This window comes from Anas platyrhynchos, chromosome 4 (genome assembly GCF_047663525.1).
Source record: "Anas platyrhynchos isolate ZD024472 breed Pekin duck chromosome 4, IASCAAS_PekinDuck_T2T, whole genome shotgun sequence".
Taxonomy (NCBI): domain Eukaryota; kingdom Metazoa; phylum Chordata; class Aves; order Anseriformes; family Anatidae; genus Anas; species Anas platyrhynchos.
Genome location: NC_092590.1, coordinates 21,042,330 through 21,055,016, shown reverse-complemented (window position 1 = coordinate 21,055,016; position 12,687 = coordinate 21,042,330). Strand labels below are relative to the sequence as shown.

Sequence of the window (12,687 nt, the reverse complement as noted above, 5' to 3'; positions counted from 1 at the left end):
ATGTACTTAGGGGTTGTATTTTTCTCCTACTACAATATTGCACTTGGTCCTATCCACTCTCACCCAACATGCCCCATCCTATAAAAGATCCTCACCTGAGTCAAGATTGAGTGGTTAAAGGGCAGAATTAAGGGCAGGCTCAGTTCCAAATTTTATCACTGACCTTAACAAAAAACACAATACATCCCTAGCCAAATCATTTTCATTGTTCTTTTAACATAGAGAGTAACTGTTACTTCACAAAGAACTTCAGCATTAGTTTTTTGTAAAGTGCTTTTTGAGTTCCTCACACGATGAACATATTCGTGCCTAACACACAAGCTAGAAGATAACCTGATTTTTATTTTCCCGTAAGTAAAAACAAATATCAAAATGAAATTTTTAGATGAAAGTTGCGTTTAATTACAGTGCCAGGTACCAAGCCACTCCTGACGTCAAGTGCATTGGTGCTATTGAGCAACATAAATCTACACAGAGCTCATTTATTCCATTTTGATTCCAACGTATTTTGTTCCAACACATCCTCTGCTTAATCTGAATCTACTTATCCAAAACACAGTACAGGCTATAATTAGTTTTGTGTTATTACCTAAAAGTAAAAAAATTATTCTTAAACATTTTGGCTTCAAGAAAAGACAGCTTGTGAATTTACTGACAATCTCAAATATGAACTTCTTCAGTTTCCAAAGCCCTATCACCATTTATCTCAAACTTCCACAGCCAAACCTGTTTAAATTTCAAAATACAAAAGATATGAATTATGTTTTTATAAAAATGTAAAAAGCTAGTCAAAATTACATGTTCAGATATTTAATCTTTGAAGAATGGGGTATAGCAGCAGGAACTTAAATATAATAAGAACTATCAACAATAAATACAAGAAATTAGTGCAAAGATTGCAATAGAAGGATTCTTGAGTACAATGAGAATATAAAGAGACATTCTAATTTGTACAAAAACAGTCCCAACTCCGTATACAATCTCTTCTATAAATACAACCACATAAGATGAAATGCTTATTCGCAAATAATAGTTATTAAAAAGTGTGCTTTATTGGGTTTTTCACTCTTCTGTTGGCAGGTGTAGTTTGCAGGAAGCCTGTAAAGACAAATTTCCATAATTAGATTTTGCATTTAAAAACATTTCTGGAGGAGTTAATGAACAATAGGTGGAGCACATACTTGATTCCCAAACAAAGCATTATTAGAACACTAAACATTGCAACAAATCCATTTGATGTTAGCAATTCAGAAGTGTGTGTAACAATGTGGTAGATTAAAAGAAGTTCACCACAAATATTAAAACAGCAGTTTACCTATAGCGGAGCGTGAAATTGGCTGTGCATTGCTATTGCCTGTTGAAGTTTTTCTTCTTTGGCTCGTCTACAGTGGCAGAGCTAGAAAATAATACATAGGAAGAGTGAATTCTGAAAGGAATTTGTACAACACATACTGTAGTTTCTCTTCAATGATTTAGCTATTTCTCAGGCTCTTTAAGAGGGGAAAGGCCCATGGACATTCCCTCCAAACTTCAGGCTGAACAATTTTGTGTATTGATAACATCACTCCATCCACGATGTGAAAGGTTTCCTCTTTTACAAAATGCCTTTAGCAGGCAACTTTAAAGAAAGGTACACTACACAGTAAGTTATGCTTGCCACAGCATGAGCAAGAACAGTTAGTTTTGAGCCTGTTGCTTATTTGCTGATAACTATCGACAGATTAATTAGTATAAGAAGTTTAATAAACTGAGTGTTAGGGATGTTTAATATAACACATCATGCTATATTGACCTACCAAATTTAAAATAGCCTATGTGGCTACGTTTCCTGGATCTATAGAGGATACAGAAGAAAGTGGTACAAAAATACCTGCAACAGCATGGTAAGGGTCGAATGGAAGGTTTCATTCCTGCCTCAAATATATGTGCTTTCAGAATGCAGACTGCATTTTAAATGGACTGAAGACACATAGCAACATTTTTGTTTTGTTGGAGCTTGCTAAAGCACTGTTCTAAATCACAGGACTGCTCAAACTCTGCCTTTTAAATTTAATCACTATGTGCTGCATATCTCTCTGTTTACAATTACTTGTATTTTATATACCGTTCTCTTTTCCATGAAACTACTAAGAAAGTCATCTATTTCTGTTTTGCCTTCCAAGAAGTCTTCTGCAATAGTGTCAGATTCCTCTTCAGCTTCATGAGCGGCTACTTTAAGTCTGGCTTGCAGAGCACTCGGACTGCAACTCTAAGAAAACAAAAACTTAATATTAAATCATCCATCAAAATCCACATTTCCAAGAACAAGAAAAATGACTATATAAATATGGGATATGTGAACAGAGCATTACTATTACATAAAAGCCTTATTAATCTAGCAGGGATTCAGTGTGAGAAGTGAGTATGCTGTCTACAGTGTCTACGATGTCTAGAACGATCCTATGATTCCATAAAAGCCTAAACAACCAAATGAAGCTTCACCTCCAAGGAACAGCATAGCTTATTAATCTAGAAGGGATTCAGTGTGAGAAGTGAGTTTGACAGCCTATGTAATGTTGCCCAAAGTAAGCATACCAAGTGAAACATGGCATTTAAAGTTCCACAGCAATGGTTTTAGTTATTGTTACCAGGTACAGGTTTACAAGTTCATGACATTAAATGGGTACTATTAATTAAACAAGCCTTCTTTAAAAATGACTTTATTTTTAGAACTCCTTGCCCCAGTATTGTACTTAAGAACAGCACTACAAGTTCATCATATGACTTCTTCCAACTTTGCTTCTACTATACTGTAAGAAAAATAGCAGTGCCATTGCACTGTTTTGCTCTCAATATGGTTGCTATTTCATCCTGAATGTGAATCTTACTATTTCATGTAAAATTGGAATTTAACCAGAATATTCTTTATGAGTAGAGATACAAATAAAACTTCACTTTAGTAAAGTATTCTTAAAGGATATGATATAGAGATTATACCTCACTAAGTTCATGTTGTCTTTGCATCTTTTTTTCAAAGGCTGCTTTCATCTGTGTGAGTTGCTCATACTGAAAGGAAGAAAAAGAATGGTTTCTCCCTGAAAAAAACAAAACATTTCAACTAGTTCTGAAAAAGACTATACTATTCACTTACTTTATCCAGCACCGTCTGTCTTTTTGCTTCTAGACTAGGCTCCAGCAACAAGTTTTTTTCTGTAAAATAAAGTCACTATTATTAATTATTATTATTTTAAAGGATTCAGTTCTCAGAACACAGCCATAGACGCCAGTTATCTTGACATCTTACTTGCCAGCTCTTCAATGCTTTTCACTAGCTCATCTTTATCAGTAATGACTTGCTTCAGTTGTGGCAGATTCACAAACTGTTCCAGTAACACTTCCTCTTGCTCATTCATATTGGTCAGCTGTGATATACTGCATTCAAGCAAAAAGAAAGCACATTTAAAATTAACAATAAAACAAAAGTTTGAGACATTCACATGGAACTAACTTTACAGATGCAGGACGCTTGGCCACAGCTTTTTACCCTTTTTCCCCCGGATTGTGTATCTACAGCAGCACATTTAAAGTGCCAAAAGTATCTCTCATTTCAAGCCTTGATTCAAAGTGGTTTTTAATGCTACTGTGGAGGGTTGACCTGGGCTGGTTGCCAGACAAAAACCCAAGTGCTCCCTTCACTTCCCTCTTCAACAGAATGTAGGGAGAAAATAAAAAGGAAAAGCACATGGATTGAGATAGAGGCAGGGAGATCACATACAAGTTATTGTCAAAACACACTCAACATAGAAAAAAATATTTTACTTTAATGCTGAGTTGGGTTGTGAGAAACAAAGAAACTGAAACACCTTTCTCTCCATCTTACCCCTTTTTTCCCCAGACTCAACTTCACTACATCATTCCCAACTCTTCCACCTCCCCTTTCCCCAAGCAGCATGGGAGAAACGGGGGTTGCAGTCAGTCTACAACACTGTCTCAGCAGCTCCTTCCTCAAACTTTTCCTCTGCTCCAGTGTGCGTACTCTGTGTGGGCTGCAGTTCCTGACACAAAAGCCTGCTCTAGCGTGGGCTCTCCACAGCTGCAGTGTCCAGGCAATATCCATCAGCTCCTCCCACCAGTATGGGATCCTTCATGGGTTGCAGTGTGGATATCTGTTCTGATGTAATCCTCTGCAGGGACTCCAGGGAATTACCTGTTCCACTGTGATTTCTTCCAAAACGTCCATGGGCTGCAGAGGAATATCTGCTCTGGTGCCTGGGAACACCTCCTTTCCCTTATTTTCTGACCTTGGTGTTCAAGGGAATGACACTTTCTTTCCCCCGATGCTTTTTGTTTTCTTAGATAAGTTTTCAAAGAGGTGTCCCAAGCTTTGCTGATCAGGTCAGCTGTCCTGCAGTGGGTCTGTAACTGTGCCAGGCACAGAGGCACACCCTGGCTCATTCTCACACAGACCATCTGTGCAGCCCCCATCTACATACACATATTATGCAAATGTTTTTTACAGCCTTGCCACCTGTACTCAATACAGCTACTCAGCGCAGCCGCATTATCATCCATGACTTAAATACACTCATGTTGCCAACAAATTCTAACACCCCAGCTACCTTCTGAAAAGTCATAGACTTTTAGTCTAGTCTTCCTGGAAGGAAGAGACTGGATACCAGCATTTTATTTCTTTAAACAAACACCCTCACACACACATTCCAATGCACAAACTTTCTGCCACGTGTTAGGGATGCTACTAGAACTTATAGCTGACTTAACCAAATTCAACACAGACCCTTAGGAAAGCATCCAGGGAAACAAACAAACAAAAAACACACAAGTCCTTCTCAAGAGAGGCTTTTTCCATTTTAAAAGGACAGCTTTTTTAATCAATAAACTACGATAACAGCAAAAAGATGCGAGACCAGAAAGAGAATGAACTGATGACCTAAAATTCTTTCAGAATTAATAACTAATTAGTAATCTCTTCAACCCCAGATAACTGATCAAGAAGGCTGTCTCACTAGATCTTAGCAAGTTGATGGGAACAATGATACACTTTCTGGATCATGACAAGATACATTTTGATGATAACATTTGCATAATATGTGTATGAAGTATTTAGATAAGGAGATGACTCACCCTGGGACAGCTGGCAATTTACCACCTGGATTTATCTAACCCAGTCCTGCAACATGTGCCGAGCTGCTCACAAAGTAGCCCACTGTTTACCTTCTGCTACAGTCCAGCATTTTAAAAGAATGTAACTTGTGAACCAATCTCAAATCCAGTTCCCTGTCATTTTTCTTCCTTTCAGGAGTAAGCTCTTGAAGTTTCCTTCTACTGTATTAATGGCAGTTAAGCTCCTGTTGAGGCCCCAGAAGACAGCAGAATACCAGTAGCTAGAAAAAGTGTAAGCAAAGACTCTTTTTCCTGGTGTTCAATCCTAAAGTATTGTTCCTACTGAGAAAAAACCTAAACAAGAAGCAAATCTAAATACAAAGCTAGCTTACTTTCTCACTGTACAGTTATGACAACTGGTAGTTAATCATTTCTACAAAAGCCTTTCAGTAAAAAATGCAGGATTAGGACCAAAATCACACACAGCACTAACTGTGGACTAGGGAGTTTATTGCCTTCTGAAAATTTACCTTAGTTCTGAAAGTTCTGGAAATGTATCAGGAATATCAGGCATCTTGTATGTAAATCCATTTTGGCCAACCTAAATGGAAGTTTAGAAATGTTTAGAAGATTAAAAAAGAAAAAAAAAAAAAAAAAAAGAACAACTTCTTAGTAGGTAAACTGATTAATCCAAAACTGGAGATAAGTATTTACCAGTAACAAGCAGGAAAAGCAATAAGCAGCTGTAAGCACTGTCTCCCAACAGAGAAAGTCTCAGCTCAACCATGACAACAAAAATACTCAGGAATGTTTGAGGTGGCATATCATAAAATTATCTTCCTCCAAATTTGGCTCTTTTGTCTTGCTAAATCCTCCATTTCTCAATAGACAAATGACCCAGGAAACACAGAAGTAGAAACACAGGTGTAGAACTCAGAATAAAGAAAAGAAATTGACATTCTGATCTTTTACATGTCTTTCCAGCCCACCACTCAAAAAAAGTTGCTAGAAAAGAAAATGTCTTCATAGCAGGTAGAAATTTTAATTTACAAAACCAGAAAAGTATCCGCCAAGAAAAGCTTGTTTCCAAAGACAAGGTTTTATCCAAATGATGAAAGACTAAACATTTACATATGAAACTTTTTGAAGACACTCAAAAAATACTCCTCCATGGTTTAGAGCAGTGTGCAAATACAGACACGCAAGATCCATGAAGAGAAGCTATCTGAAGCAGGACAATGAGAAATAAATGCCTGACACTGCACATTGTTCTCACCAGATAGCTTTCAGGTAAGAAATCCTGTATAGAAAAGCACCTCACTTCATTCTCCTAGCACCTGCAAAGCAGTTCTCCGCAGTCCTTTGATTTTTGTAGCATTGCCATGTGTGCCTTCTAGGGAACTTGCACCCAGAGTAACTTAAGCAGCAAACCTCTATACACAGACCTGAAGCACCGCTTCTGCTGTTGGAACAGGTAATGGCAGGTCAGTAATCAAGCCGTAAGAGGGAGCAGCAGGCTTATCTGTTGCGTAGCTTGAAGAAACTGATTCAGAAACAGGCACAGCTGCCATTGTTCTGTTTGTTTCTTGAGGTGGGTATGGAGGAAGAAATGGAAACCCCTGAGGAGCAGCATATGGAGGCATTGCAGCTGGTTTGCTGTAAAGGCTAAAAACAACAGAAAACGTGACCATCAGCAAACAACCTCTTACAGCATTTTCCTTATCATTTCAATTACAATTGCTAGAGCACATACAGACACAACACTGAATTTTTAAAAGACCATAAACTTTGCATTTTCTGTTCTCATTTACTTCTAACATTAGAAAGCCTACTTTATGTATTATAGTGCAAGACAGATGCACAACTTTATTAAGCTATATCCTTGAAGAGCAGCCAAATACACACATGCGCATGCATAACTATAGAAAAGTACTTCTCAAAAACTTATGAGAATGTAAATTTAAGTATCTTAAAGTCCTGCAAAATGCATCTGTATCATTCATTAGTTCTTGTTTATGATATAGTATTTGACTGTTGCAACAACATATCCAGAATTACTTTTAAATAACATGAATTGTTTCTTAAATTCACAATTGCAACTGCATCTAAACTGAGGATCACTGTCAGCCAAAAGAAGCACTGCTGTATAGACAGGACTGCAGTGTCTCAGGCCGCTTTTGCATATTTAGTACAATTATTTAAAACTATAGTTATCTATGTGCAACAGAAAGCTACCTCCAAGCCTGGGAAATTACAAACAGAATACAAAGAAACAACTGCTCAGATCATGATCTACAGCAAATTCAAAATTTCATTTATTGAAATAATAATTACAACACTTGGCCATTTTCAGGAACATAGAAGAGTTTAAAGTTGTGTCATATATATATATCCAATGAAATCTAGTGCTTTTAAAAAAACATAGTGCCATCAAACATGCAATTGTGTAGATGCAAGGCATATATGTCACCCAACAAATCCACTACATTATTCCTGCTCCTGTCCTCCTAATACTTGGTTGGATTTATTTTTTTTTTTTTAAAGGAAAAGTTAATATACGTGGTTACATGTACACCAATCACCACGTTACAGATACTTACTAAGGAAATGATGATGGGCTAGGAGCCAGAACTGGAGGACTCTTCCAAAACTCATCCAGTATACTTTGAACAATTTTTCCAAGATCTGAGTGCATTGTAAACTGGTATTAAAAACAAACAGAAACCAATTTTAAGCTACATGCAAAAGAAAAATCTTGCCTGGAATTCTGCAGTTCCAACATACACTGAACACGGCCATTTATTACACGTGGCAGTGTGCTAGGTGATTTCAGAGATATATTGCCCAACGTAAACTATTTATGCAAGAGCTCCAAATTCTTTAAGTGAAAAAGCCACACAGAACTGAACAGAAACTAAATGTTTTTTTCCTGCATATTCCATCATCAATGGAGAAACGAATATATTCAGCATTTCTAATGAACAACAAAAACTTAAGTACCCAGTTACATTTGAAAAAATCAAATCTATAAATTAAGATTTAAATTTGAGACCAAAAGCATCATTAACTGTATCGTTCATAAAAAGTCACTCTAAAAAAAAAACAAAAAAAAAAACAACAGCCTGCTCCCTAGCCCCCATTCTTGTAGGCAGAGGGGAGAAAAAAAAAAAAAAAAAAAAGAACAGCATATGAAAATCCTGCATACTAGAGCAAAACCTTGGCATTTTTCTAACAGGATTAGTGTAGAAAGCACAAGGTTACAAAACAGTCCAAAACCATCTTTCTCCTTAATTTGAAATTCACTGTAGAGAAATAAGAACTGTGCCACTGGCATTAATAAGAAAAGAGATAAGAACTTTCTAAGCTATAACAACTTAGTTTTAGCTATATGTAAAACTGAACTCAGTAGTAATAGAATGAAGAGAGTATTCTGAACAGTACTGAATTTATGTTTTCAGACTGAGGACACTTAAGAAGGATTAGAGTCAGCCCTAGACTTTTTTTTCCCCAGAAGTACTGTCAATAATCTAGCACGACATAGTAAAATTGCTATTACCAGTAGATATATGTGAAGCTACAAATTATACATACGTTATTTATTAATGGCCCAGTCACATAAACTCCCTGCTTGTCCATTAAATGATGTCTCACAGGTGGGAAAACACTGATGACGGGTTTTTCCTGAGGAAACTGAGGTGGAAGCAAGCTGCAAATACAAAAGTAACTATTACTACAGCTACACCCCACGATCAAATTCGCTTCAAGAAGGCTTCTTATGCAAAAATAAATAAATAATTACAGAAACTATTAGTTACATAAATTTGCTCTTCTATGAGAACAGTTATAGAGAAATACATCATGAAGCGTGCACGGATTATTCAGTAACAAAACTGTAAGTCAGTAATATCAGTTCAGAGATGCTGGAATACTAGATTCTCATGGAACTGAAGAGAACATTTACTGACTGTAGGAGAACAATGATGCAATTACATCCACAGACAAAGGAAAAGCTATGTGTTGAGAATATTTTCTAATACAAACTATATTGCTCTAAGGACAACACAGCGTAGCCTGTAAGAATATCAGGCAAATTGACAATACTTTGAGGCTAAATAATAAAAAGACGTGAACAGAATACCATCTGCATTTACCACAGTAAAGGAAATTCATAGGAAATGTTACAGCAAAGCACTTTCAAGTTACAGTCCAGAAGTTTCACTGGGATAAGAGTTAATACCACGAGTTAACAGCAGATTAATCAGCTACTGTTTGTTTTCACCTGCTGGGGGCTCAAAGACATCTGAAATTTTCATTTTTCTGTTACCCACTTTCAACTAAAAACACGCAGATAGCTTGGGAAATGAGCACAGCCAAATATAATTATGCTTTGAGCTTAGCATCTGCCTCTTGTACAGAGCTAGTTTTACTTGGATTACTAAAACTGCTAGTGCAAATCAGGGTTATGGTTCCTGAAATCAGTTATAAGATGCAACCCACTTATGTTCGATACTATATTTTGTGAGAACAGCTTAAATTTTCAAAATGTGCATAGAGGTATCTCTCTACTTACATGTTAATGTTAATTGTCAAGTTGTTTACAGTGAAGGGCAGTCGGTATTCCACATCTTTCTGAATTTCTGCAATGCTGTCAAAGAAGAAATTGTTAGCATCCAGTCCATGGTCAATATCACAGCCTTAGTACCTACAGCCTAAAAAAAGGCAGGACCTCAGACCTTTTTATTTAGCTTAGTTTTGAAAAGCCTTGTAACACTAAAATTAAAAACACTGGAATAAGTTAATACACTTCAGAATGCAATAATGAATAAGAATATTAAAGCAAAAAAAAAAAAAGCTGTAACCTTTAAACCTCAACATTATCACGAGCAATGCAAGTAGAGGCAGAGACATTGTGCTACCTACTGATCTGTCAGCACTCCCAACTTATCTTCCTCTTCGTGCTGGCTTAATATGTGAATCATATCAGTGCTTTCTTAACAGTTAAATCTTTTCCCGTAAACCATTTACTTTACCAATGCTTTTATAACTGGTTCACAACCAGATATTGCTCCACTACACTGCTTCCTAATCAGTGTTTAAAGCGTACACAGCAACACTGGGCTCACTTTCTTAATAGATGAATTTACTCTTTAATAGTATTTCTGTCTGCAACTCCTAAGTTCTATGCACTTATGCAGATATTTTAAAGGAGTTTTATCTGCAGAAGAGCTACTTGCCAAGAACTGGAAGGCCCTAATCCAGGGACAACCAAGAGACAGACCAGACCCCGTGAAACCATCAAACGAAGCACCACATGCCTTAGGAAATCTTACAAGACTTGATTCAAACATACTCCTCATAACAGACCAGTTACTGAGACAAATCTCTAAAAGCAGCTGCATTAAGAGGAAGTTGATTTCAACATTCAGGGCACGCTCTGATTTGCATGCATAGCAGGAATGTTTTGAAAGATGGCATCCCAAAGAATGTGGAGGAGGAGGAGGTGTAGAAGCTCAGAAGAATAATTTCCAAACAACGTAAACACACTGAGGCTGAGATCAGGAAAGAAAGGGCAGAAAATCAGCTTCATCTGGTAATGTCCCAATCAAAACATACTTGAAAAGCAGACTGATTCCTCTTCCACGTATTTTTCCTGCCTGCACCTGGTTACTACATTCTTCTCCCTCACCCCTCTACAGCTCCCTTGTGAGGGGAGAAAACAGCTGGAACTGGTAATCCTGGCACCTGGGTGTTTCCAGAAAGCTTCTTTTCTTTGCACCCACCTTCCGAAACAGCCCTCCATCAGAGTCCAGGGCTCTGCTACAAGACCCCCGCACAATAACCATCATCAATTCGTTCTTAACAGCAGAATTCTCCCTGGAATCTCTCATGCGTGTTCCTGCACTACAAGGATCTGTCACGCTCTTAAAAGCCAGCTACAAAATCATGTTGAGCAGGGTGCATAATCACATTCTCCTTACCTGGGCAACCCATAGCAACTAGGGAGGGAGAAGAGAAGCAGTAGGGAGAACACAAGAAACCCAGGATCTCCCTGAGCTGCCCAAACTCTTGTAACCTCCTTTGAGCAAACCCTTGGAACAACAAAGCTGGCTGTCCCTCCCCCAGGTGGGAATGGGTACAATGCAAAAAGGGCACATTCTTAACTTTGGCTAACACAAAAGCAAATACAAGAAAAGTATTTTTCTAATGCAAAAACAACCACCACCAAAATGACTTGATTTCGAGCTCCTAACATGAGGGATTTTTAATTAAATTAAAGCTACTTTAATGAAATTAAGATCACATGTACCAGGGCTTTTACTACCTAAAACAAACAAAAAAAGTTAGCTAACTCAGGGAAACTATACCATGCTAAGAATTGTATTTCCAGCATTTCAGTTGGGTTACACTAAGATGAATGACAAAATATACATGTGAGACAAAAACACACTTCAGCAGGGGCCTGATCAACAGGTAACAAAACCAGCCCAGCAATCTGACCTTGACAAAAAACTGATCACCTTTTTGAAGGATTTACCTCTGGGTGAGCTCACCACCCTGGTACAGGGAAAAGGGTGAGAATAAAGGGCTAAGTAAGGCTGGCCCAATATAAATGTTTAATTAGGGGAGCTGCTGCGTGGCTTCAGAAAGAGCTTCTTAGAGACGCAATCTGTTTTTCAAAAATATTTGTGAAAATGGCTCTGAACGGCTCTAAGTTTAAGCAAGCCACAATAACAAGCAATATTGTCATAGCTGTGCTTCCTGTGCGATGATTCAAAACATCAGGATGGTGAGCTGGCTGCAACTATCAGACCTGCAGGTGGGAGAGTTTCTCTGTAGTGAGTAAGGAGCTTCTCGCCGTCTTTTCTCCTTATGGATGGCTTTTGGAGGCATCGATCATTCCATGCCAATGGAATGAAGTCCTAGGGCTTGCTCAAGACGTAACAAGGAAGAGGTGGAGTGTGGATCTCGTTTTAAAAGATGAATAGCGATGAAAGATTAAAAAAGTCAGGCAAAACCAATGAGCACAGAGCCAGCTGAAGTTCCCCAGGAGAGAGCAGGGCCTCGTTTCAGGACGTGGGGGAGCAAACCCTGCGTGGTGCATGCGGGGAGCAGGCAAACAGCACAGGCTGCTGGCAAACAACCCGCAATTAACGCTGGGCGCCAACAAAGCAGCTCACAGGGCCAGCAGGGCTGCCACAGCACGGCTCGGCAGGGACCTCACAGGCCATTCAGCCCCACACCCTAGGGGGTCACCACAGGGACCCCCCCTTAGCACCGGCTGCCCCCAGCCCTGCTCTGGGCTCCCCCAACCCCCCGGTGCCGCTCCCCCCCCGCCCTTTCCTCCCCCCCGGCCCCCACTCACGCGGCGTGCGCGGCTCGCAGGGCCTCGATCTGCCGCTGCTTCTGCTGCTGGAGCCCGGTGCGGGCGGGCAGCGCCGCGGGGCCCCCGGAGGCAGCGCTGCCGCCGCCGCCCTTGGCGAGGGGGAACAGCCAGTTCATGGCGGCCGCCGCCACCACCACCCCCCCTCCTCCCCGTGACGTCACGCCCCGCGCGTCATCACCCAGCGCGGGAAAGGAGGAGGAGGA

General features: G+C 39.2%; 1 protein-coding gene across 1 annotated transcript; it reads right to left on the bottom strand.

Annotated features, from left to right (window-relative positions):
• Positions 1-322: 322 nt before the first annotated feature.
• On the bottom strand, positions 323-12,679 carry VPS37A (VPS37A subunit of ESCRT-I). Its single transcript, XM_027456168.3, has 12 exons — positions 12,464-12,679; positions 9,671-9,745; positions 8,692-8,806; positions 7,701-7,801; positions 6,546-6,765; positions 5,631-5,701; positions 3,284-3,411; positions 3,131-3,189; positions 2,977-3,045; positions 2,105-2,248; positions 1,316-1,396; positions 323-1,098 (listed from the first exon to the last, which is right to left on the bottom strand). The coding sequence occupies exons 1-11, from the start codon at positions 12,598-12,600 to the stop codon at positions 1,316-1,318; spliced, it is 1,200 nt and encodes a 399-aa protein (XP_027311969.3). The 5' UTR covers positions 12,601-12,679; the 3' UTR covers positions 323-1,098.
• Positions 12,680-12,687: the final 8 nt, after the last annotated feature.

What these genes read in the sequence shown, in the direction of transcription:
- VPS37A (XM_027456168.3), bottom strand. Translation starts at nt 12,600, where the DNA reads ATGAACTGGCTGTTCCCCCTCGCCAAGGGCGGCGGCGGCAGCGCTGCC. An exon ending in AGCCCATCATCATTTCCTTA is followed by an intron (nt 6,766 to 7,700) that starts GTAAGTATCTGT and finishes TGTTGTTTTTAG; the next exon opens with CCTTTACAGCAAACCAGCTG. An exon ending in GTTTCATGGAAAAGAGAACG is followed by an intron (nt 1,397 to 2,104) that starts GTATATAAAATA and finishes ATTATTTTCTAG; the next exon opens with CTCTGCCACTGTAGACGAGC.